This window comes from Protopterus annectens, chromosome 2.part1, assembly GCF_019279795.1.
Source record: "Protopterus annectens isolate FY-2018-M chromosome 2.part1, PAN1.0, whole genome shotgun sequence".
NCBI lineage: Eukaryota > Metazoa > Chordata > Ceratodontiformes > Protopteridae > Protopterus > Protopterus annectens.
Window position 1 is genome coordinate 1489272999 of NC_056729.1, and position 24929 is coordinate 1489297927.

Consider the following 24929-nt stretch of genomic DNA (forward strand, 5'->3'; position numbering starts at 1 on the left):
ATGTTTTCTCATTAAAAAAAAAACATCTAAACATCTCCTCCCTGGCAGACAGGATATAGGCTCATAGATAAATACCTTATAGCTGGAAAGCTATCAAGAAGATTAACCACGTCACGCATGTAGTGGTAATGATAGACTAGTTCCTTTGGACAGATGATCACCGTCATTAATACCAGGCATGAATTTGCATTTGCTTATTGATTAATCGGGTCTATATCACATAATTGAAGTGTCAGAATTTCGAATGTGATAACATCGAACCCAAAACCACGAAAGCTGAATACTCTGAAGACTGAGAACAGCGATTTTTTCCCAGGGGAAAAAAAAACGCTGTTCCAGTACAAAACGTGAAACACCCAAACACTACAAACTATATCTAATGTGGGGGGCTTCACCACCAACACCACCCAATGAGGGGGCTGTGCCCCCCACACCCACCTACTTAAATTTGCCAACTCCGAGATCGCACCACAGTGGAGGAAATAGCAAAGCCGCGGAAATGGCCCATCAAATTCTTTCCCTGGGAAAGAATTTGATGTTCCGCAGCTTCGTAATTTTCAGACTTCGAACTTCCAAGTTCGAGATTTTGGCATTCGAACATATCAGCGTTCGAACTTTTGATATACACCTGATTAATCATAGTTTGGTTTGAAGGCAGTTTGGAAGATACTTTCTTTGATGTGCAGTGGGATTCTGTTTAAGAAGTAGAGACTGCACTGAATAAGAAATGTTTCCCCACCAAGTGCTATCAGTCTTATAATAATGGTTTAGGTTTTTGGTACCAGTGTTTATTTGGCCGTTTGTTTTATGAAGCAGGACAAGATTGTACTCATCAAATTTCAATTGCCATTCATATTTGAATATTCTAAAAAAAATCATCCCTGTTACCTCCTCCAACATTATATAGGGGAAAAATCAAGCAGAAAAAGCAAACACTTTTTTATATCAACACATTGAATAGAATGCTTTCATAATGCATCTGAAACACAACAGTTTTGGTGTTAATGGCATACTGGTGCTCATAAATTCCATCCTTCAGCTTTTGGTTAGTTTATCTTATATAGAAGAAATTACATAAATAGCACATAACAACGTATGTCACATAAACAGACTTACAATAAAAAAATGGAGAACTATAAGTTGTAATATTGGCACAGTAACCTTCAGTATCTTCATAAATTAATCTACATGAAGTAGTCATACCATTTTAAGTGCCTTTGTTACTCTTACGACTGATGATATTTTTCTCTATTATTTTACTATACATATATATATATATATATATATATATATATATATATATGTGTGTGTGTGTGTGTATATATATATATATATATATATATATATATATATATATATATATATATTAATTGTGACCTCATTAGTAAATCTATGTATGGCCTACTAGGGAAAAAAGAATATCTTTATTAAAAAGCTGGTTTTCAGAAAATGAAGCTTTATGTGAGGTTTATTGATGCCCTTTTGTATGTGGGTTCTAAGAATGAACTGGACCATTTTCTCATTGGTATGGATCTAGATAGTGAGTATTTGGGGTTCACCAATACAAGGAACACAGAAAGCTATTCTTTTCATGGACACTGGTGTATGAGAAAGACGAAGACTTGAGCTTCGTATTTATTACAAAACACTCCAAATAATTATTTGCTGCATTTTGACATTATGCACCTCAGGAACCAAAATAAAATGACATGTTACAAAGCAAATTAATAGGGTGAAGGTGATTATAAAGAAAGGTAGGTCCTTTGTTTGACAGAGTGGTTTTCGTCAGTGGTAATCTGAAGAGCATGTTATTACAACACAATATTTCCTCTGATGCTTCCCCATCACCCATGTGGGACTGACAGTAACTGGAATACAGTCATGTGTCTCACCTGTAGTAATGATAGTTGGGCAGTAAAAATGCCATCAGGGATAACTGGGAAATTCTAAGAGTAATGAAGTGCATAAATGTGTTGATCCTCACATTCATTTTCAAAAGGAGTCATAATTTAAACAATATATTTGAAAGTAATGGGGGAAAACTATACCATCACTAGTAAGAGTAAGCCAGGTACTTAAAATATTATGATTTGCATTTTGTGCAGATTTATTTAGAAAGGTCCTAATGTTTACTACACCAGTAATACAGCAACCTATAGTTCTTTATTTTTGTTTTAATTCTGATTATGTAGTGTATATTGCTATATACTCTTTATTTGATTCCTTTTTATAGGAAAAAAATAGCCAAATTTTGAAAGATAAAATTTATAAGCACAAGTATGCTGTTTATACCAAAAATGTTTTACACAGATTATGCAGGCCTTTTACTTATTGTGTTGTTTTTAAAAAAGTGTTTACTTATTGTACTTGATTTTGCCAGTATAAATGTCAGGGAAGGCAACAGGGATGCTTTTTAGAATATATTAAATACTGTTAGCAACTAGAACTTGATTCATGTCACTCTTGTGGTTTGAACAGTTCACTGAACTTTGTGTTATTTAAAAAAATTGAGGAAGAAATTCAGTCATGCAACCTATATCTGTGGGTTTTCACCTAAGTTCTTTAATCTGATCATAACAGATTTTATTAAACTGCATATCTATGAAACATGTAGCACTCTGTGCAGTTCCTTGTTTTATGCCAGGGTGTTCCTTTGAATTTCTTTTTATTTGGTAAGGAAGTTGCAGCAATCTTTCCTTCTGTTTTTTTTAACCTCTTGGTAAGCCACTTTGCTGACCACCACAGAATGTAAAGTTTAACGTTGAGACTTTAGCAAACTTTGCCATTATGACTGCTTTTGTACCTTGTTATACTCTTCGTTTACTCACTTTGGTATTCTCTTTACGTCTTGTTTGTTGGGTTACCTTGATATTTCTTAACATCTCTAGTTTATTGGATATAGGGTGACCTTGTTTATGTGATTAAATATTGGATGCTTTGATGCAATTAGAATAACTCGGTCTTGCAGGTATGCAGAATCCAGGTTTATTTTGTTATTTGTAAAATGCTTTGTTAGAATGCTGCAGTTTATTGAATATATTGGAACCCCTTTTATTGTTAAATGTGAAGTGCTTTGTTTCATTTAAACGTCTTGTGTATTAATGTGTTAAGAATCATAGCCATGCTTGTAATGTTGTACATGCTCAGATATTGTTTCGTGTAATTAATAGATACCAGTCTACCTTGCTTAGTTTTCAAATGTATTTACTGCACAACTGAAAATGTTAAATGTGTGCATGATTCTGTTTTTCCCTTTGGTCCATGTTACAGTTGAAAAAGATCCTTGCATGGATCAGTCTACTTACTTGCTCTGTGTGTATGTGTGTAGCTAACATAATATATACAAATGTGAACATGTAGAGAAGTGTAACCATTGTTTGTTTGTTTTATTTCTGTTTCTCTAATACCAGTATCCCCTTAATGAATTTAAGTCTGCAGCCACACTGTTTCATCTCTTTGTGCTCATTCCCAGCCACTGTGGTCACATGTTTTCCCTTCATGTGGCAGTTCTTCTTCTAGGAAGATTTTACCTGTTCTTTGCCTTGTCAGGTATCCACTATGTATGCAGCATTTGGGTGTTCCATTGTTCTTCTGTGGGGTAGGCAGCTGTCGTATGTGCAAGACTAGGATATGGGATGCTTTAACCAACTCCACTTTTTATTTTATTTTATAATATTTTATTTTGAATTGTTAATCAAGGTAGAACATTGATCCAGATTAACTTTTTTCAAATTCAACTTGGGAAATGAACAAAACAAAAGCAGCAAGGGCAATTTAGAAATTATTATAGTATTCAGGTAATGACTGAATAACAAATATGTGTTGAAATAGCTGTTTGTAGTAAAATAACTTTGGTTCATAGGTAGGTATTAGGCTATTAGCCCTAGGGCCTATATAATCCTAGCCAAAAAGGTACCCTGGCTTTCGCCACCCAAGAAAATTATTTTCCTGTGCCCCTGTCGAGCAGAGCCACAGAAGTAATCCATGGGGTGAATTTCCTATTTCCCATCCAATCATCAAGATTTTTCTTGAAGAGTGTTAATGAGGAGCTCTGTTTGACATAGATAGGTAGTCTGTTCCAGAGTATGGGAAGTCTCTGGGACAGGAATCTATCTCTCCAGCATGTTCTGTTTATTGTGGTGACAAGATTTAGGTCCCTAGAGCGTGCAGCTCTGAGGGATTGGGATTTCTTTAAGTGGAGCATGTCCAATAGCTCTGGGTTTGACATAGCTTTGTATGTTAGGCAGAGATCACCTCTGAGTAGGCGATATGCGACTGAGTAAAGCTGGAGTTTTTTGAGACGGTCTGTGTAGGGCATCTGTTTGAGGCCAGTAATCCTCTTTGTGAGGTATTTCTGTGGCCTTTCCAGTTGTTGTAGATGTCTTGTGAGGTACATACCAAAAGGGGCGTTGTACTCTATAATGGGTCTAATGAGTGATGAGTAGAGGGGAACAGTGACCTCTTGTTTTTCTGGATGAGAAACCTTTTGTGATGAGGTGAGCTATGTTGAAGGATTTCCTGACCACTGTGGCGATGTGATTATCAAAGGAGAGATTACTATCCACCTGTGCCCCAAGGTCTCTTATCACACTTTTGGCATTAAGTAGACTACCACTTATGTGGTAGTTCATGGGTACAGACTTTTTAGCAAAGGGGATGACAGTGCACTTTTTGGCATTGAGCTTGAGGCCATGGCTTTGACACCAGGCATCTGTCTCAGTGAGGCCCTTTTGTAGGATGTCCACATTGTTAGGAGTTTCGATTATGGCTCCTAGTTTGCAGTCATCTGCAAACTTTGTTAGCCAAAGACCTTCTGTGTTAACCTGTACATCAGAGAAGTAGATACCAAACATGAGAGGACCCAGGACTGAACCCTGTGGTACTCCACTTGTCACTGGTCTGAAGTCGGATTTGGAGTCTGCTACTTTCACAGTGTGGGTTTTGTCCGTGAGTTTAGTGAGCTAATTTAGTGAGCTAATCTATAATTCCAGAGTGGGGGATAGTGTCAAAAGCCTTGGTGAGATCTAGATAAGCTGTGTGAACCACCTTACCCTCATCTACAGCTTTGATGACGGCTTCAAAGAAGTCAATCAGGTTTAGGAGACATGGTCTGCCTTTTACAAACCCGGACTGGGTAGAGTCCAGAGTTTGGAGATTACCAATGTCTTTGTTTATGAGTTCCATGAAGATACGTTCCATGGCCTTGCAGACCAGGCTCATCAGGCTAATGTGGTGGTAGTTCCCGGGGTCTGTCATGGCTCCCCCTTTGTGGAGTGGGATAACCGTCATGGTGTGCCATTCACTGGGCACAAAGCCTGAGATGAGGCTATGATTGAAGATGGTACTTAGGTAGGGTGCCAGTTCATTTTGTAGTTCATGTAGATCGCAGCCTGGGATATTGTCAGGTCCCATGGATGCTGTGTTCTTGGCTTTGGAGAATGTTTTTTTTTACCTGTGTAGCCATGATTATAGGAACTTTGCATTCTTCCGGTATAGAGATGGACCCTCTAGGGGATGAGAGGGGGCGGTAAAGTTAGCACTGAACCTGCCAGGATGTTGGCAATATCAAATAGCAACAGATGAAAGGTAGATGAACGAAAACCACAAGACCAGTAAAATAAAGTAGATTTATTAGCTCTCTTGATGAAACAGACAAAAAAGTTTGTTCTCTCTCTAGCGCCTCGGCCACAGTAAGCCTTCAAGGAGTAAACCTTCACAATTGTAAAACACTTTATATACTTACATCAATTAAAACAATTAAAACAATTAAAATTAATTATACAATTATACAATTAATCAAATCACACTTTTCCAGCAGCACTCTATATTCAATCCATTCTTCAACAAAGTGCCATATTTTAAAATAAAAATAGTTTCTTTACTCAATAGTGACTTTTCAACCATATGGCCATTTGCTTCAGTATCAGCTACTTGTTGTAAAATAGTAGCCTGCAAACTATCACTTAAGCCATTGTGATATTCACCAAAATGTAAAGCTAATGGGCTTTCTGCTTTTTGATTCCTTAAATGTTCAAGTAATCTTACTTTGAACATCCTTTTTGTTTGACCAATATAAAACTTATTGCACCCACATTTTATAGCATAAATTACTTTTTGTGTCTTACAATTATATATACCATCTGGAGTAAACCTAACATTATTAATACTTGTGAAAACTTTTTTTATATATCTACAAATACTACAGTTTCCACATGGAAACGTTCCTAAATCAGAAATTTCATAATACATTTTACACTCTGGTTTTAAAAATTTTGTATGTACTACCATGTCTCTTAAGCTTCTACCTCTTTTATATGAAAAAATTAATTTTTTCTCCATTAAATTACTAAGTTCCTCAAAATTTTTCAAAAATTCCCAAAAGTGCAAAATGCATTTTTTAATATCACTACTAAAAAAATTATAAGTAGACACTAAGAACATATTTTTATCCAAATTATTTATTTTGTTTTTATTTTTGGTATGATATTTATTATCATAACTAGTATAACCAATATTCTGTGAATTATATCTTAATTCTACTACTTTCTGAATATCCAATTCAAGCAGTCTAGCATCATATTCTCTTCTCAAAAACATTTCTTTTGTTATTTGGATTTCCTGTAGAAATATATTGTCATCATTACATAAACGCGAAATCCTTAAAAACTCTCCATATGGCAAAGACTGGATAGTTTGGGTAGGATGACAACTGGTAGCCTTCAAAAAATCATGTGGCATACCAAACTTCCTATGTATACTAGTAATTATTGGATGGCCACTTTGTCCTATTAACCTAATATCCAAAAAATTCACTGTTATGTCCACATTGTAATCCTTCAAAAGAAATATTAAACCTATTTTGTTGAATTTCTTTTACAAATTGGTTTATATTGTTGAATCCATCATCACACAGAAAAATCAAATCATCTATGTATCTATAATATATTTTAACATATTTCTGTACAAATTCATTTTTATAGATACATTCTTGTTCAACCAAGCCCATAAATACATTAGCATACATTGGTGCGAATGGGGCACCCATAGCTGTCCCTTGTATCTGATGAAAAATCATATCATTAAAACAAAAATAATTATTTTCTAGGCAAAATTGAACTAAATCAAGAACAATTTTACAATTGTGAAGGTTTACTCCTTGAAGGCTTACTGTGGCCGAGGCGCTAGAGAGAGAACAAACTTTTTTGTCTGTTTCATCAAGAGAGCTAATAAATCTACTTTATTTTCCTGTTGGCAATATCAGTTGGTTCTCTATATTTAGTGCCGTTGTGCTGTAACTCAGAGCAGATCTGAGTGTTGCCAGTGAGATTCTTGACATAGCTATAGAATGCTTTGTGGTTGTCTTTGGAGTCAGTGGCAATTTTGTTTTCTTAACTAGCTTTGGATGATTTTATGAGGGATCTCAGCTTCTTACTGAGGTTGACCAGGGAGTTCCTCCAGTCATGGGATTTTACTCTTTTTTGCAATAGTTTCTTTCTTCTGTTGTAGTGTTTGTTTATGGCAGAGGACCACCAGACTGGCTTCCTTTTTTTGGAGGATGGCATCTTGGTTCTGTTAGGGATCCATGCACTCATGTAAGTGCTTATAAAGTGCATTTGTGTTGGATTCAGCAGTCATATCTCTATTGTCCGTCTGCATGGGTGTCATGAAGTTTTCCACTTCTGTCTTAAGAAGTGCAAAGTTGGCTTTGGAGAAGTTTTTACGGTGGTTTCCCTAATTGGGGGTGGGGGCAGGTTACAGATGTCTAGGATGATTAGCTTGTGGTCGGATCTGACCAACAAAGAATTGACCTCTGGTGTGGAACACCGGTTGCCCATGTTGGTAATGACCAGGTCTAGGATATTGCTGCTCCTGGTGGGGGTGTGAATAAGTTGATCCAAGGCGTTGGAATTTATGAATTCCAGAAAATGTTGAGGAAAAGAGTTGGTACATGAGTGGTTTTCCCTTTTTAATGGTGGGGTAGTTGAAATCGTCCATTATTAGGTTGATGGGTTGTACCCTAATACTTTCCAGTGCATCAAGAAATGAGAAGTGGGAATCCTGGGGCATGGTGGGGGGTCTGTAGCAAGCTACAATTTGGATTGCAGTCTTGCCCAGAGTTACTTGCACTTGGATAATCTCGGATGCATTATGCTGTGCAACTAGCCTGGGATGTGGATATCCTTAATGAATATGGACACGCCCCCACCTTTAGGGCTTCGTTCCGGGTTAGGTGGCAAAAAGGTGTAGTATGAATTATAGCCTGGTAATGCAGGGGTGCTCTCTGGAGCTTTGAACCAGGTCTCTGTCACTGCACAGATGTTGATGTTCTCCATTTTAAGGAGTGCCTCGAGGGAGTGCATTTTGAGGTTTAGACTTCTAGCATTGAGTAGCATTACCCTCAGATTTTACTTGCTTGTACCGGTTACGGTGGTGAGTTTGTCATTTGAACCTTGGCTAAAAAAGGCACTATAGAGGTGGCAAGAGCCCTTGCCAGTATCCGGAATCCCAAGGGTGACAGCTGCAGGCCACCTCTGGCAAAGCATCGTGGTCTGTCGATCATGTTGTCCCAGGCAGACAAATACTGGATCCCCTTAGAATGACAACAGAAGCTAAGCCAATTGTTGAAGTCAATCATTTTGTCCTTGTACTGTAGTATAATTCTGGGTGATGGCAGCATGCTACTCAGGGCTAGGGTCATACCTGCCTGGGCTACAAGACCGGAGAGCTCCTCCATGTCTCTTTTCATGGAGGTACGTCTCGGGTCATTCACACCAACATGGACAATGACAGTGCCATATTTGTACTTGTTGTGGAGTGATCTGAGTGCATGCATTATGTGGTGGATCCTGGCACCTGACAAGCAGCTGACAGTAACTTTCTCCTTGTTTACCCTGGTGAGTGGAACATCAGTGTGCCTGACTATAGATTCACCTATGACTAGAGTGTTGGGTATGTTGTTATGCCTTATGGGCTGTGGTTGAGTGGCACACTGAGTTTGTGGGCTATGTATCATTTGGTTTGTGTTGGGGGGTGGAGTTTACTTGCGTTTCTGCTTTGGAGGTCCCTGATGCTTGGGCAAGTTTTTATTGAGAGCCTCCACGAATGTAGGTGTGTGTTTTGGTGGTGTAGGTTTTGAGGGACTATGTGATAAGTGTGGTGTGGTGCACGTGTTTACCTTCTCCTCTTGACTGTCTTGGGTGAAGAGAGCGTTGCTTCCAGTTTGGTTATAAAAGTACATCTCTCACAGGTTGTAGTGTTGGATGGTAGGAGGAGAGGGTTGTCTGTGTATATGAAGCAATTGCTGCATTGCCCCATGATGCTCAGATTCATCAGGTAGACAAGAGAAATCACCAGGAGCTGACCCTTAGACATGCCTGGACAGGTGCTTATTTATTAAGTACTAAAAACTGCTTTTCTCTAGACAAGTGAGGAAAGTTGAGTGCTGTAGTCATTTGCAACTTAGTTAGTGCTTGCAATGAGTTCTTAACAAGTGCAGAGTTCAAAGAAACAGATTTGAGTGCTGAAACTAGAAAACTGGCTAGTTCTAAGAAACAAAATTAATTATCTCCCTGGAACTCTGAGATTATTCCTAGTCTTTAACATGAAATTAATCTTTGTATATGTGATTATATTTTTGTGCTTCCTCGGAGCATTTCTCCCCGGGCCTCTACTAAAAATGGACATGTATCCAGTTAGACTAGCCCGGTCAACAAATGTAAAATAAATAAATAAAAAAATAAAGCTAGAAGGCTTCCTTCCAACACAGAAAGGCTTGGGGGCTCAGAAGCCTACAAACAGTCTAGACCACTTACAGGAAAGGCAGGAAACAAGCTTGAATTTTTTTTTGTTCTTTCCCAGATGCTCTCTTTGTACACAGTAGGAGTGCCTGAAATCAGAATATGATCTCACTGCACTCAGTTGAGTGAGCAAATGAGATGGGCCCAGAAGGAGTATAAAAACACAAATTTACAAGAGGGGCGGGCAGTTTCAAAAAAACAGAGTCAAAACTTCCAGTTCAGTTAATATTCAATGCAACACAAAATTTGGTTGGGTATCTAAAATTTGCATTAGGATGAGTCTCACAGCATATCATGATGCCATCCTTTTTTGCAATGTTTGGGCATTTGCTTGCTTTCCATCCACCCATCGCCCATTTGGAACTTAATTAGACTTTGGCTAATGAGATATTAGGATGTGTAGCCTCAGAGTCTCTCCAAAGTGGCAGGATTAACTTTTTAGCCAGTAATTTTAATATATGCACCCAGAAAACTCTCTGATACCTGGTATCGTAAGCCAGTGACTTGCTTCACAATTTTAAGCCAGCTATCAATTTTCCAGCATTAAGAGATATCAACTGCTTCTTTCACAATTCTCTCGACAAGTCTTTTGATACACTTTATCATGGTTACTATCTATTTTGTGGTCTTTATTTTGTAATGTAGAAATGTGGCTGAAATACTGAATGATATACTACAAAATAGTTTCATCACTCAGAAATAGCTTCAAGCTCTTCTGATAAAAATCATTTTCAGTAAACTAATTAATTTCTTGGTTCTAGCTGCAAAACCAGAAAAGGTAGCAAATCGGTGTCCTCTGTGTCATGAAAACTTCTCACCTGGAGAGGAGGTAAGATGAAATAATTTAAGTTGTCTCATTCCAATAAATGTAAATGCATAAACACTAATAGCAGTATACAGCTGAAAACAAATGATATAGCAGGCATTGCATCTTCCATCATTTATTCTCTTCAACTGTGCTTTTATTGCAGCTAGTATATCATCATGTTAAGTGTGTGGATTATTTTTACCCTTGATTTAAAAAAAATACTTATTCCTAATGGCTGTATTAAAAAAGTTTGATTGCTACTTTGATTCTGGAAACTTATTTTAATCTGTGAATATGTTGTACTAATGCTACAAAATGTAGAAACACATAGTTTAATGTGAGTGGTGTGTTGTGTTGTGGTGTGTGTGTATGTGCATGTGTGTGTGTGTGTGTGTGTGTGTGTGTGTGTGTGTGTGTTTGTGTGTGTGGGGGTCTACTTCAGATGATCAGACTTTCAAAAGATCAACTTTCTTATGGTCGAGACCATATGATCGAACTTTTGAAAGTTCGAACATCAAATAAAAAAGTTAAAAAAAAAATTACCTGAACGGTTTTAGCAGGAGGGCACGTGATCTGTATATGTGTGTGTGTGTATGTGTATATATATATAGGTTCATAGGTTCATAGGTTTATACTAGGCTATCTGCCCTAAGGTATAAGCCTAGCCCAAATTTTTGTGGCTTACGCCACCCCTTATATGAAAAAATACTGTGCCCATTAGTTTGTTGTGCCTCTGTCCAGCAGTGACACAGAGATGATTTCCGGGATAAACCTACGATCTCCCATCCACAGGTCAAGATTTCTCTTGAACAGAGCCAGCGAGGTGCTGTGCCTCACATGGACTGGGATTTTATTCCACAGCATAGGGAGTCTCTGAGTGATAAATCTATCACTCCAGCACGTCCTATTTATATCCGTGCTAAGGTTTAAGTTGCTTGCTCTAGTGGTTTTGGTGGATTTGGATTTTTTGAGGTGGAGCATGTCCATTAATTCCGGGTTGGACATGGCCTTGTATGTTAGGCACATGTCACCTCTGAGCAGATGGTATGCAACTGAATAGAGCTGGAGTTTCTTCAATCTGGCAGCATATGACAGATTTTGGAGTCCCTTTATCCTTTTGGTGAGGAACTTTGGGGTCTCTCCACCTGCAGATGTCGGGTGAGATACATCCCGAATGGGGCATTGTACTCGATCATTGGTCTGATAAGTGAAGAGTACAGGGGAACAATGACCTCACTAGATCTGGATGTGAATCCCTTCATGATCAGGTGGGCAATGTAGAAGGTCTTTCTAACCACTTTAGCAACGTGAGTGTCAAAAGAAAGGCCACTGTCAACCTGGGTCCCCAGGTCCCTGATAACCTCTTCTGTGCTTAGTGGATTGCCACCTATATGGTAGCTTGGGGTTACTTTGTTTTTCCCAAAGGGTATGACTATACATTTTTTGGCGTTTAACTTCAGGCCATGGCTCTGGCATCAGCTATCTGTTTCTGTGAGTCCCTTCTGAAGGATATCCGTGTCCGATGCACTTTCCACTATGGCGCCCAGTTTGCAGTCGTCAGCAAACTTTGTCAGCCAAAGTCCTCCCATGTTGGCCTGTACTTCTGAGAAGTAGATGCCGAACAATAGGGGTCAAGGACCGAGCCCTGTGGGACACCACTTGTGACCGGCTTGGAGTCTGACATAGCGCCAGCAACTCTAACCCTGTGGGTACTGTCCTTAAGCCAGTTTGCAACCCATCTTGTGACATATGGCTTTACATTTAAGCTGGTAAGTTTTTCTACAATACCCGAGTGGTGTATTGTGTCGAAAGCCTTTGCAAGGTCAACGTAGTCTGTATGGACTGCCTTTCCTCATCAATGGCCTTGGTGACTGTTTCAAGAAGTACCAAGTTCAAAGGCATGATCTGCCCTTGACAAAGCCAAACTGGGTCGGGTCCAATGTCTGCAAGTCCCTATATCTTTGTTTATGAGCTCCATTATGATCCTCTCCATAGCTTTGCAGACTAGACTTGTTAAGCTTATGGGGCGATAATTACCAGGGTCCTAGATATATATATAGATATATATGTGTATATATATATATATATATATATATATATATATATATATATATATATGTGTGTGTGTGTGTGTGTGTGTGTGTGTATATATATATATATATATATATATGTATATATGTATACATATATATGTATATATATATATATATATATATATATGTATATGTATATATATATATATATATATATATATATTTATATATATATATATATATATATATATTTGTATATGTATCTATATATATATATATATGTGTGTGTGTGTGTGTAGAAAAACACAACTGTCCAAACAGAGTTAATAAAAAAAAAAAACTAAATAACAAAATTACACTGTGAACTACTGAAGAAAAAGCATGAACAACGTAGCTGAGCACTCTCGTTCTTAACTTTTAATCACAGAACTTCATCAAAAAGTATGTTGCAAAATACAAGTCAGTTAATATACCTTCATGCAAGCAATAAGTTATAAAATCTAAAATATGTAACTTCCTACCTGCCCCAGTTCTCATTGAGGCCAGGAAGTATGTCAGCTTTTAATTAAACTTGCCACCTAAGTTCTTTCACTTCAAGTAGTGAATTAACATTACCAATAAAATTATCTACAGTCTCTAATACTAAGAATTTAAAATCAGAAACATTGGAACAGTATGAACTGTGTTTAGCCAGTGCATTTTTCTCATCCCGGTTCCTAATGGCTTGACAGTGTTCTTTTATGCAATCCCTCAAGTGTCTAGTAGTCTTTTCTACATAGTATGCACCGCAACCAGTGCACACCCCCTAGGTTGACCACATTTCTTGTTGTGCAATTATAAAACCCTTTTACTAGGATTTTTAAAATCTATAACATTTAATAAATATTCTTTATAAACTAGATTTGTTTGCAACAAGTCAATGACCACAACTAAACATACCTACAATACCACCCTGGTTAGCTTTTTTGAACTTTAGGTCAAACTCAAAAGATTCTTTAATAGAATGTGTCTTATAATACAATTGGGGAATAATTGCAAATTCATTACTCAAATCTTGATTTCCTTGGATAGTACTGCAGTTTATTTTAACAATTTGCCTGATACCATAAATATCCAAGGAATAGGTAGGGGAAATCTAGGACTGTTATCTGGCTCCCTGTTGGTTTTATTAACAATCCCAAATGTTAATATGGGTTTATGTCAACCTTATCTGTTCTTGATCACCCCTGCAAGAGCTTTAGAGTAGCTGGCTTTTGAGTGTGTGGTGGCAGTGTCACTTCCTTATAGTCTAAGCAGAAGGGGTCATACCCAATAAATCTGTGCCAACCTTTCCCAGGTGTGTGTGTGTGTGTGTGTGTGTGTGTGTGTGTGTATGTTTTTGTGTGTGTGTGCACGTGCATATGTGTGTGTGTGTGTGTGTGTGTGTGTGTGTGTGTGTGTGTGTGTGTGTGTGTGGGTCTGTGAAAATGAAATCTCAAAGAGTGTATGTCAGCTGTTTGGAGCAGGGACACTAACCACCGGTTTCACAGAGAGGGTATTGGAGAACTTGGCTTGGACACTCGGCCAAGGTCTCAGCACTATAGCTGTGCCAATGGGGAGTCTTACTGGGGACCTGGAGGGAGACAGATTGAGAAATCCAGACCCCGGACTAAGAGTGTTCCCTGTTCTGTGCTCTTAAGGGAAATTGTGCTGATGCAGACAGCTGCATCTGGAAATACTGTATCTATTTTTGTTCTAAGTGAATGGCCCTCTCCAGTGTCAGTGGTGAGGATTCATACTCCTTGATTACTGGCCCAGAGTGGGGAAGTCACAATATTCACAGTAAAATTTGTCTTGAAACATCAGCTTTTGATGGTGTAAGGACATTAAACTGGAATTCTGTTACCCAATGACTACATTCATTCAGTCATTGGGTAATATATAGTTTAGTGTTTCCACCCAAAACTGCTGTTCTTCTCATAGGGAAAATATATATATTTTTTTGAATTATAGGTTCATAGGTGTATACTAGGCTAATGACCAATGGGGCATTTGTAATCCTAACCATCCATGCCAAATATATCCCACAACATCTGTTGTCCTTTTCATTCTTTCTCAGTGTATGAGCTTATAGGTTCATAGGTAGATACTAGGCTATTGGCCCTAGGGCCTATAGAAGCTTAGCCAAATGGTACCCTGGCTTTTGCCACCCAAGAAAATTATTTTCCTGTGCCCCTGTCAAGCAGAGCCACAGAAGTGATCCCTGGGGTGAATTTCCTATCTCCCATCCAATCATCAAGATTTTTCTTAAAGAGTGCTAATGACGAGCTTTGTTTGATATAGATAGGTAGTTTGTTCCAGCATATGGGATGTCTCTGGGACAGGAATCTATCCCTCCAGCATGTTCTATTTATTGTGGTGACAAGGTTTAGGTCCATAGAGCGTGTAGCTCGGAGGGATTGGGATTTCTTTACGTGGAGCATGTCCAACAGCTCTGGGTTTGACATAGCTTTGTATGTTAGGCAGAGGTCGCCTCTGAGTAGGCGATATACGACAGAGTAAAGCTGGAGTATTTTGAGACAGTCTGCTTAGGGCATCTGTTTGAGGCTGGTAATCCTTTTTGTGAGGTATTTCTGTGGCCTTTCCAGTTGTTGTAGATGTCTTGTGAGATACATACCAAAAGGGGTGTTGTACTCTATAATGGTCTATTGAGTGATGAGTAGAGGGGAACAATGATCTCTTTTTTCCTGGATGAGAAACCTTTTGTGATGAGGTGTGCCATGTAGAATGATTTCCTGACTACTGTGGCAATGTGATTATCAAAGGAGAGACTACTGTCCACCTGTGTCCCAAGGTCTCTTATCACACTTTCAGTGTTAAGTAGACTACCGCCTATGTGGCATTTCATGGGTACAGAGTTTTTACCAAAAGGGATGACAATGGACGTTTTGGCATTGAGCTTGAGGCCATGGCTTTGACACCAGGCATCTATCTCTGAGGCTTTTTTGTAGGATGTCCACATCGTTAGGAGTTTTGATTGTAGCTCCTAGTTTGCGGTCATCTGTGAACTTTGTTAGCCAAAGACCTTCTGTATTAGCCTGTACTTCAGAGAAGTAGATACCAAACAGGGTAGGACCTAGTACTGAACTCTGTGGTACTCCACGTATCACTGGTCTGAAGTTGGATTTTGCCACTTTCACAGTATGGGTTCTGTCAGTGAGCCAGTTGGCAACCCATCTTGTGACATAGGGATTTATACCTAGTTTAGTGAGTTTGTCTTTAATTTCAGAGTGGGGGATGGTGTTGAAAGCCTTTGTGAGATCTAGATAGGCTGTGTGAAACACCTTACCCTCATCTAAGGCTTTGGTGACCACTTCAAAGAAATCTATCAGGTTTAGGAGACATGATCTGCCTTTTACAAACCCGAACTGGGTAGGGTCCAGAGTTTGGAGATTACCAATGTTATTGTTTATAAGCTCCGTGATGATTTGCTCCATAGCCTTGCAGACCAGGCTCATCAGGCTAATGGTGCGGTAGTTCCCGGGGTCCGTGGTGGCTCCCCCTTTGTGGAGTGGGATAACCGTTGCTGTGCGCCATTCAGTGGGCACAAACCCTGAGGTGAGGCTATGATTTAACATGATACTTAGGTGGGGTGCCAGTTCGTTCTGTAGTTCATGTAGAACGCAGCCTGGGATGTTGTCAGGTCCCATGGATGCTGTGTTCTTGGCTTTGGAGAGTGTGTTTTTTACCTGTGCAGCCGTGATTACAGGTACTTTGCATTCTTCCGGTATAGAGATGGGCCCTTTAGAGGATGAGAGAGAGGTAAAGTTAACATTGAACCTATCTGCCAGGATGTTGGCAATATCAGTTGGTTCTCTATATTTAAAGCCATTGTGCTGTAACTCAGAGCAGATCTGAGTGTTGCCATTGAGATTCTTGACATAGCTATAGAATGCTTTGTGGTTGTCTTTAGAATCAGTGGCGATTTTGTTTTCGTAACTAGCTTTGGAGGATTTTATGAGGGATCTCATCTTCTTTCTCAGGCTGACCATGGAGTTCCTCCAATCATGGGATTTTATTCTTTTTTTGCAACAGTTTCTTTCTTCTGTTGCAGAGTTTGTTTATAGCAGGGGACCGCAGGATTGGCTTCCTTTTTTTGGAGGATAGCATCTTGGTTCTTTTAGGGATTGCATGATCCATGCACTCCTGTAAGTGCTTATAAAGTGCAACTGTATAGGATTCAGCAGTGGTATCTCTAATGTCCGTCAGCATGGGTGTCATGAAGTTTGCCACTTCTGTCTTAAGAAGCGTGAAGTTGGTTTTGGAGAAATGTTTTACGGTGGTTTCCCTAATGAGGGGTGGGGGTGGGATGTGGATTTCTAGGGTGATTTGCTTGTGGTCGGATCTGACCAATGAGGAATTGACCTCTGGTTTGGAACACCGGTTGCTCATGTTGGTAATGACCAGGTCTAGGATATTGCTGCCCCTAGTGGGGGTGTGGATAAGTTGATCCAAGGCATTGGAATTTATGAATTCCAGAAAACATTGAGCGCAAGAGTTGGTACATGAGTAGTTTTCCCAGTTAATGGTGGGGTAGTTGAAATCACCCATTATTAGGGTGTTAGGTTGTACCCTAATATTTTCCAGTGTATCAAGAAATGAGGAGTGGGAATCCTGGGGCATGGTGGGGGGGTCTGTAGCAAGCTACAATTTGCATTGCGGTCTTGCCCAGAGTTAGATGCACTTGGATAATCTCAGATGCATTATGCTGAGCAACTAGCCTGGAGGTGTGGATATCCTTAATGAATATGGACATGCCTCCGCCTTTAGTGCTTCAGTCCAGGTTAGGTGGCCGAAAGGTGTGGTATGAATTATAGCCTGGTAATGCAGGGGTGCTCTCTGGAGCCTTGAACAAGGTCTTTGTCACTGCACAGATGTCGATGTTCTCCATTTTAAGGAGTGCCTCGAGTGAGTACCTTTTGAGGTTTAGACTTCTAGCATTAAGTAGCGTTACCCTTAGATTTTGCTTGCTTGTACCTGTTACAGTGGTGAATTGTCATTTGAATCTTGCCTAAAAAAGGCACTATAGGGGTGGCAAGAGCCCTAGCCAGTATCCGGAATCCCAAGGGCGACAGGTGCAGGCCGTCTCTGTCAACGCATCGTGGTTTATCGATCATGTAATCCCAGGCAGACAGATACTGGATCCCCTTAGAATCACACCAGAAGCTTAGCCAATTGTTGAAGTCAATCATTTTGTCCTTGTACTGTGGTATCATTCTGGGTGATGGCAGGATGGCAGTTCTGAAGAAGTTTGTCTATGAGACAAATGAAAAGCGCTTCAGTAAAACTGTGTTTCTCTTCTCAATTCGTGCGGTTACTGGTGGATTTACTTTTAGGATAACCTTTGCTCAGCAGTTCCTGTGTTCCTGGGCAGTTCGTTTACACTATTGGTTCGCCTTGTTATTTTACTAGTTTGGTGTTCTTTTTATGGTATGATGGCAGGATGCTACTCAGGGCTAGGGTCATACCTGCCTGGGCTACAAGATCAGAAAGCTCCTCCATGTCACTTTTCATATAGTTCAGGGAGGTACATCTCAAGTCAGTCACACCAACATGGACTATGACAGAGTCATATTTGTACTTGCTGTGGAGTGACCTGAGTGCATGCGTTATGTGGTGGATCCTGGCACCTGACAGGCAGCTGACAGTAACTTTCTCCTTGTTTAGCCTGGTGAGTGGAACATCACTGTGCCTGACTATAGAGTCACCTATGACTAAAGTGTTGGGTACGTTGTTATGCCTTATGGGCTGTGGTTGAGTGTCACACTGAGTTTGTGGGCTATGTGTCATTTGGGTTGTGTTGGGGGGGGGTGGATGTTGCTTGCGTTTATGGTTTGGAGGTCCCTGTTGCTTGGGCAGATTTTTTTTTAAAGCCTCCACGAATATAGGTGTGTGTTTTGTGTTCCTATGTGTGTGTGTTTTGGTGGTGTAGGTTTTGAGGGACTATGTGATGAGTGTGGTGTGGTGCAAGTGTTTATCTTCTCCTCTTGACTGTCTAGTCCAGTCACAGGTGAAGAGAGCTTTGCTTCCAGTTTAGTTATATAAGTGCATCTCTCACAGGTTGTAGTGTTGGGTGGTAGGAGGAAAGGGTTGTCTGTGTACATGAGGCAATTGCTGCATTGCCCCAAGATGCCCATATTCATCAGGTAGACAGGAGAAAACACCGGGAGCTGACCCTTAGACATGCCTGGAAAGGTGCTTATTTATTAAGTACTAAAAACTGTTTTCCTCTAGACAAGTGAGGAAAGTTGAGTGCTATAGTAATTTGTAACTTATTTAGTGCTTACAATGAATTCTGAACAAGTGCTGAGCTCAAAGAAACAGATTTGAGTACTGAAACTAGAAAACTGGCTAGTTCTAAGAAACAAAATTAAGCTAGAAGGCTTCCCTCCAACACAGAAAGGATTGGGGGCTCAGAAGCTTCCAAACAGTCATGGATACAGCAAATTTGTATCTGGACTAGACAACTTATAGGAAAGGCAGGAAACAAGCTTAGAAAATATATATATATATATATATACTTTTTTGTAAAGTGGAAAGGGGAAAGGAGGAGCAGAAGCTAACTGGGTTGGCCTTCCCAAATGTTCTCCCTGGAATAGGTAGAATGAGGTAATGACACGAGACTGGGAGGAGTGTCCCAGATGAAATTTACAGTAGGGACGGGGATCTGCAAAGCCACCAAGTATAAAAACAGGATACCAAGAGGGATCCAACTTGGCCATATATCTCAGATGTGCAGATCCAACTCTCGAGCTCCTCCCTCTACCCATAATGCTCCAGGTAGGCTACAATACCCCAGATCTTGTTTGCCACCATTTTGCACAGACGAGGATCCTCTCTCAGAAACTCTTTTTCAGTTGTACAAATATTTGTGAGCATTTTTTCTTTTGGGGTGTCTCATTTATTTACAGTGGATATAAAAAGTGTATACACCCCTGTTAAATAAAATGTACAATAAGCTGGTTGCATAAGTGTGCACATCCTTAAACTAATACTTTGTTGAAGCACCTTTTGATTTGATTACAGCATTCAGTCTTTGTGGGTACACACCTGCCATCAGTTAAAGAGACTCTGATTAACCCCAAATAAAGTTCAGATTTACAGCTATTACAGTGTAATAAGATTGCACAGTCTGGGTGGGATTTTGTAGTTCAACAGTTGCAGTAGGAGAGCTTGTTTTGTGTATTGGTGGGTGGTGTTGAATGGTTGATAATGAAAGAGTATGGTTTAGTACTGTTATGTAGAGGGGATCTTATAATTCTATTATGGGGAGCTACCCTGGGATCTGAACAATTACATATCTAAGAACTGTTTAAATGGTACCGGAGGAGTTTTTTGAAATGATTTTTGTTTTCAGTGGTCCTGATAACTAGTGGGGTAGCATTCCATGTTTTTGGAATAGAAGTAGAGTAGATGGAGTCTCCAGAGGTGTTTTTGCTTTTGGTTATGCCAGCTAATGCTTTGTTGGTTGATCTTAGTAGACGTTTGTTAGCACAGATATTCAGTAGGCCTTTTAGTGCAGGAGGTTTATTGGGATTACTATTGTGACTTGGTTATAGGTGAGCAGGTTAGGTAATTCTAACCAGGCTAATTGTTTGAGTGCTAGGCAGTGATGAGTTCTGAAGGGTGAGTCAGTTGCAAACTTTGCTATTTTATTGTAGCAGGTGTTTCATTTATTCCAGTCTGATTTGTTGAGATTGATGCGTATGGTGGAGGCGTAGAGAATTGTGGAGACTACGTGTGTTCTTATTATGGTAGCTTTATTATTGTTGGTGAGGTACTTTTTACATCTATACAGATCTCTGAGTTTTTTATGGACTTTTTTATTGTATGTGCAATATGCATATCAAATTTCATATTATGATCTATGATAACCCATAGTAGTTTGGTGTGAGGGACAGGTGTGATAGGCAAGGCTGGCCTTTGGTCAACTGGTGCCCTAGGCAAAAGAGCTCCACAATGCCTCCCACCCCCACACCGCCCAGTGCCCCATCCTAGTCTACTTACACCATCCAGATTACTTTTTTCTTCCTTTTTCAAACAGTTTGTCTTATTCTTCAGTTTTTTTCCTGTATTCATTTAGCATATTTTAAAGAAATCATTTGTTAACTACAAAAAAAAAAAAAAAAAAAATAAATCCTGGAAAAGCACCCCTGCTACAGCAGTGCCTTTAGTGGCTGCCAAGTTGGCCTATGCTTAAGGCTAGCTATGGTGATAGGGGTGTTGTTAGCTGAGTGAATTGTGAATGGAGGTATGGGGCGCATGGCTTTTATGGGATGGAATATCATTAGCTGAGTTTTTTGGGGGTTTAAACAGTGGCAAAGGATTTTTGCTTCAATTCCTGGAGTTGAGGGAATGATGGGGTGGAATACATCAGGGTGGAGTCATGTTGAGTGTTGGTCAACAATTTATTAGTAAGGCGGTAGGCTGTTAATTATTTGGGAATGAGGTAGGCTGTTAATTATTTGGGAATGTGTGCATTTTTTGAGGATTTTTGACAGGGGCAGATAGAATAGCAATTGGTAAGTAGTTAGATAGTTCCACTGAGTTTTCCCCCTTTGTGAAATGGTATTATATATGAAATTTCCCATAGTGATGGGATGCGTTGTTCTGACAAAGAGCAATTAACAGGGAGATGGGTAAGAGATGGCTTTGACTGCAATCTTGAGGTATTCTGCACGTGAATTGTCAGTAGCCAGGGTTGTGGGTTTAAATTTATTCAGATATTTATATATTGTACTAGTAGGGATAGGTTGTAAGGAGAAGCAGTTTTGGTGTACAGGTAAGATTGATAAGTTTGGATGTTAAGTAGGAGTATTATTGTTAGTGAGGGCTAGGATGGATTTTGTGAAGTAGTCATTGAATTAGGTGGCAGTATTATTGGTGGTTGTATTGATGTTTGGGGGTGGAGTACTAGTCTTTCCTGGCTACAGGATTTTATTTTTGTCCTTTAAATAATTTTGTTTTTAATTAAAATAACATCTTTTAAATAATAATGAGAAACAAACTATTGTTACCACCCAATGGTTATATTAGACGAAGATTCCAATGAGCAAAAAAACCAAAATAACCACCACAGCTGAACAATCCAGAACCATTAAAGGTTAGAAGTTGATTTATTAAATACTAGACAGTGGATAAGCGCTTTCACATAGTAAAATCTACGCTTCATCAGATCCTTAAAATGTTTCAAGAATAACTGAATTTATATATACATCATGTGACTATAATTAGTAATTAATCAATTAGACAATCATAACCATTCAGCTAAAATCAGCTCTTAAACAAACTCTAAAAGAAACAGTAACATATTACTTAAGGGGGCGAGCATCTAACACGGGCTTGATACATATACTACTGTTGAGTCCAGGAAGTATATGTGCCTGAAGTCTTAAAATCTATCAAAGTTCAACTCTTTCTAAATAATTATTGTAATCTCCCCCTCTTGTATTCAAAGTTACTTGTTGCACTACCCTGAAACTAAAGCTGTGCTTTTCAAATTCCATAAGATGTTTCACTAAGGCATTTTATATTCTTATTTCTTATATCATACAAATGTTGATATAGTCTATCCTTAGCTGTTTCAGGGTTTTGCCTACATAAAAACATTCACAGTGATTTCAACTAGCAAGGTAGGCAGTATTTGTGCTATTACAAGAAGCATAAAACTTAGGTTTAAAAACGAAGTTCAGGGTTGGGTGATGATAGCATTGTTCTTTACAGATCACATCACACATTCTGCACTTCTCACATGGGAATGTGCCTAGTTCCTTACTTTGTGTGACATCCTTGTGTCTTTCTCCACACAATAAATGTTTTAAATTCTTGTTATTCCTGTAGTAAATACTTGGTGTTTCCCCCATCCACTTCTTTGTTTCCTCATTCATAGTTAAAAGGTGCCAATTCTTATTTATTATACTGCTTACCTTCCTGTTATCATTTGTGTAATTGGTCATAAAGCAGACCCGATGTCTCCTATTTATTTTAGCCTTATTCTCTAAGAAATTTGGCACATCTTGTTCACCCTGTTTTTCCATTCCTCCCAAAGTCTTAGCCCTTGCTCTACTCAATTCTGACTCATTGTACCCTCTAAGAGTAAACTCTCCAATCTCTTAACTTCCTTCTCCATAAGTTGTGGAGCATTACATTTCCTATTTATCTTTTTCATCTGTCCTTCAACTATATTAGGAAACACATGTCCTGGGTGCATACTACTGTGGTCCAATATACTATTTCTCCAGCATTCGTTACGATATAATTTGGTGTTAATACCTCGTTGCTCAGTCCTATATATAGTCACATCTAAAATGTTCATTGACTCATAAGAGTATGTCATAGTGAACTTTAAGAAGGATGTGGTTGACTTAAGTATAAAATGAAATCTTCTAGGGACTTAACGTGTCCATCCCAAAACATAAGAATGTCGTCAACAAAGCGTCTGTATGTAATCATATTTGTACTTAGGCCATGACTGTTAAGATACTGTTTCTCCCAGTGATAGACAACCAAGTTAGCATACAAATTTGCACACGGGGTGCCCATAGCCACACCCCATTGCTGCAAATACAATTGGTGATCATACATAAAAATATTATTAGATAGCACCAAATCAAGTAATGTGCAAATTAATATGTTTTCTTCATTACTAACTGTTGTTGTAGCACTGAGGATTTCTCTGATAGTCTCTATGCCATAGTCATTAGGAATAGAGATAAATAGACTCTGTACATCTAAAATGACTAATCTCTCTTCATACTCTCTCAAATGATTCAATAGTTGTGTTGTATCTTGAAGAATGGTAGATATGCCTCTCACTATGGGTCCCAGCTTACTCTCTATGTATAGGGAGATAGATTCAGTTAACCAATCCCCTCCATCGACTGTGGGTCTCATTGGGGGATGATTCAGGGACTTATGTACTTTGGGTACGCCCTTAATACAAGGAATCATAGGTTTTTCTGTGAGCAAAAAGGAATACAGCTGCTCATCTAACTGTCTGCACATGAGTAGGTCATATAGGCTATCTCTCACATTTCTTAAGATTATTTCATAGTGAGATTTGTTTAACAGTTTATATGTATTTCTGTCTCTCGGCATTTCTATCATTGCATATTCATAGTCCTCTCTATTCATAAGGACTATGGCCCCACCTTTATCTGCAGGCCTGATAATTATCTTTTCATTACTTTGTAAAGAACACAAATCCAATTTTTCGTCTCCACGTATATTATAAAAGGTACCCTTACTTTTACTGTATAGACTATCATATATGTCTTTCTCACATGATTTAATGAAAATATCAATATGTGATGGAATTTTCATTAAATCATGTGAGAAAGACATATATGACAGATTATACAGTAAAGGTAAGGGTACCTTTTATAATATAAGTAGAGACGATAAATTGGCTTTGTGTGAAAATATCAATATGTGATGGAAATGACCCGCAGTGGTGGTGCTGCGGTAGCGTTGTTGCCTCACAGTAAGACGCTGTCCAGTTTGATTCTCAGCTAGAGCGTCTTCTGCGTGGAGACATGTGTGAATGGGCTTACCTTCGTTGAAGGTTGTGCATCAGGCCTGGCAAGCCGGTACGTAAAAATCAACTGCCAATCATTAGCGGACCAGAGTTCCGCTGTTGCGACCCCTAACCGAGAAAAGCCGAAAGACACAAACAAATCAATATGTGATGGAATGACAGGTACAAATGAGCTTTTTTTCTTAAATGTATCTACGTCAGGTACACTTTCTTTTTTATTTTAAAATGTAATTTCAGTGCTAAATTGCGACTAAAAAGTCTCAGATCAGTCAATAGTTCACTCACTCTAGTCCCAATAGATTGTATGAATGTCAATCCTTTGTTTAATAATCGAGTCTCTTCCTCTGTTAGCGTGTGACTCGATATATTAATCACCAGTCCTTTCATCGCCTCACCCTTCAGTTCGAGGTGTCTCTTTCTGCAGAGTATTTCCTTTTTTATCTCCCTTTGCTCACGGGATTGTTGGTATATCCATTATTTTATGGGTAATGTTAAAAAACGCTCAGTGGTGTTTGGTATTACTTGCTTCAGTCTCGCTCCCATTTCGACTTGAAGTCTTGCTTCCTGATTGGGCGGAGGAGTAGAATTCACCTCTGTTGTATTTGGTAATGTTGCCAGTAGCAAACTGTTGCTCTCAATCGGATGTTCATTAGGTTCCTTAGTGGAAGACTCAATAGGATGTAGGGATGCTTCTATATGACTGGAGCTTGCAGGTA

At 39.1% G+C, this 24929-nt stretch overlaps 1 protein-coding gene across 1 annotated transcript in view; it reads left to right on the forward strand.

Annotated features, from left to right (window-relative positions):
* CEP104 (centrosomal protein 104) overlaps positions 1 to 24929 on the forward strand; it is a 2320447-nt gene that overhangs the window by 2070697 nt on the left and 224821 nt on the right. The window contains 1 exon segment of the mRNA XM_044062948.1: positions 10559 to 10626. Coding sequence (XP_043918883.1) covers positions 10559 to 10626 — 68 coding nt within the window.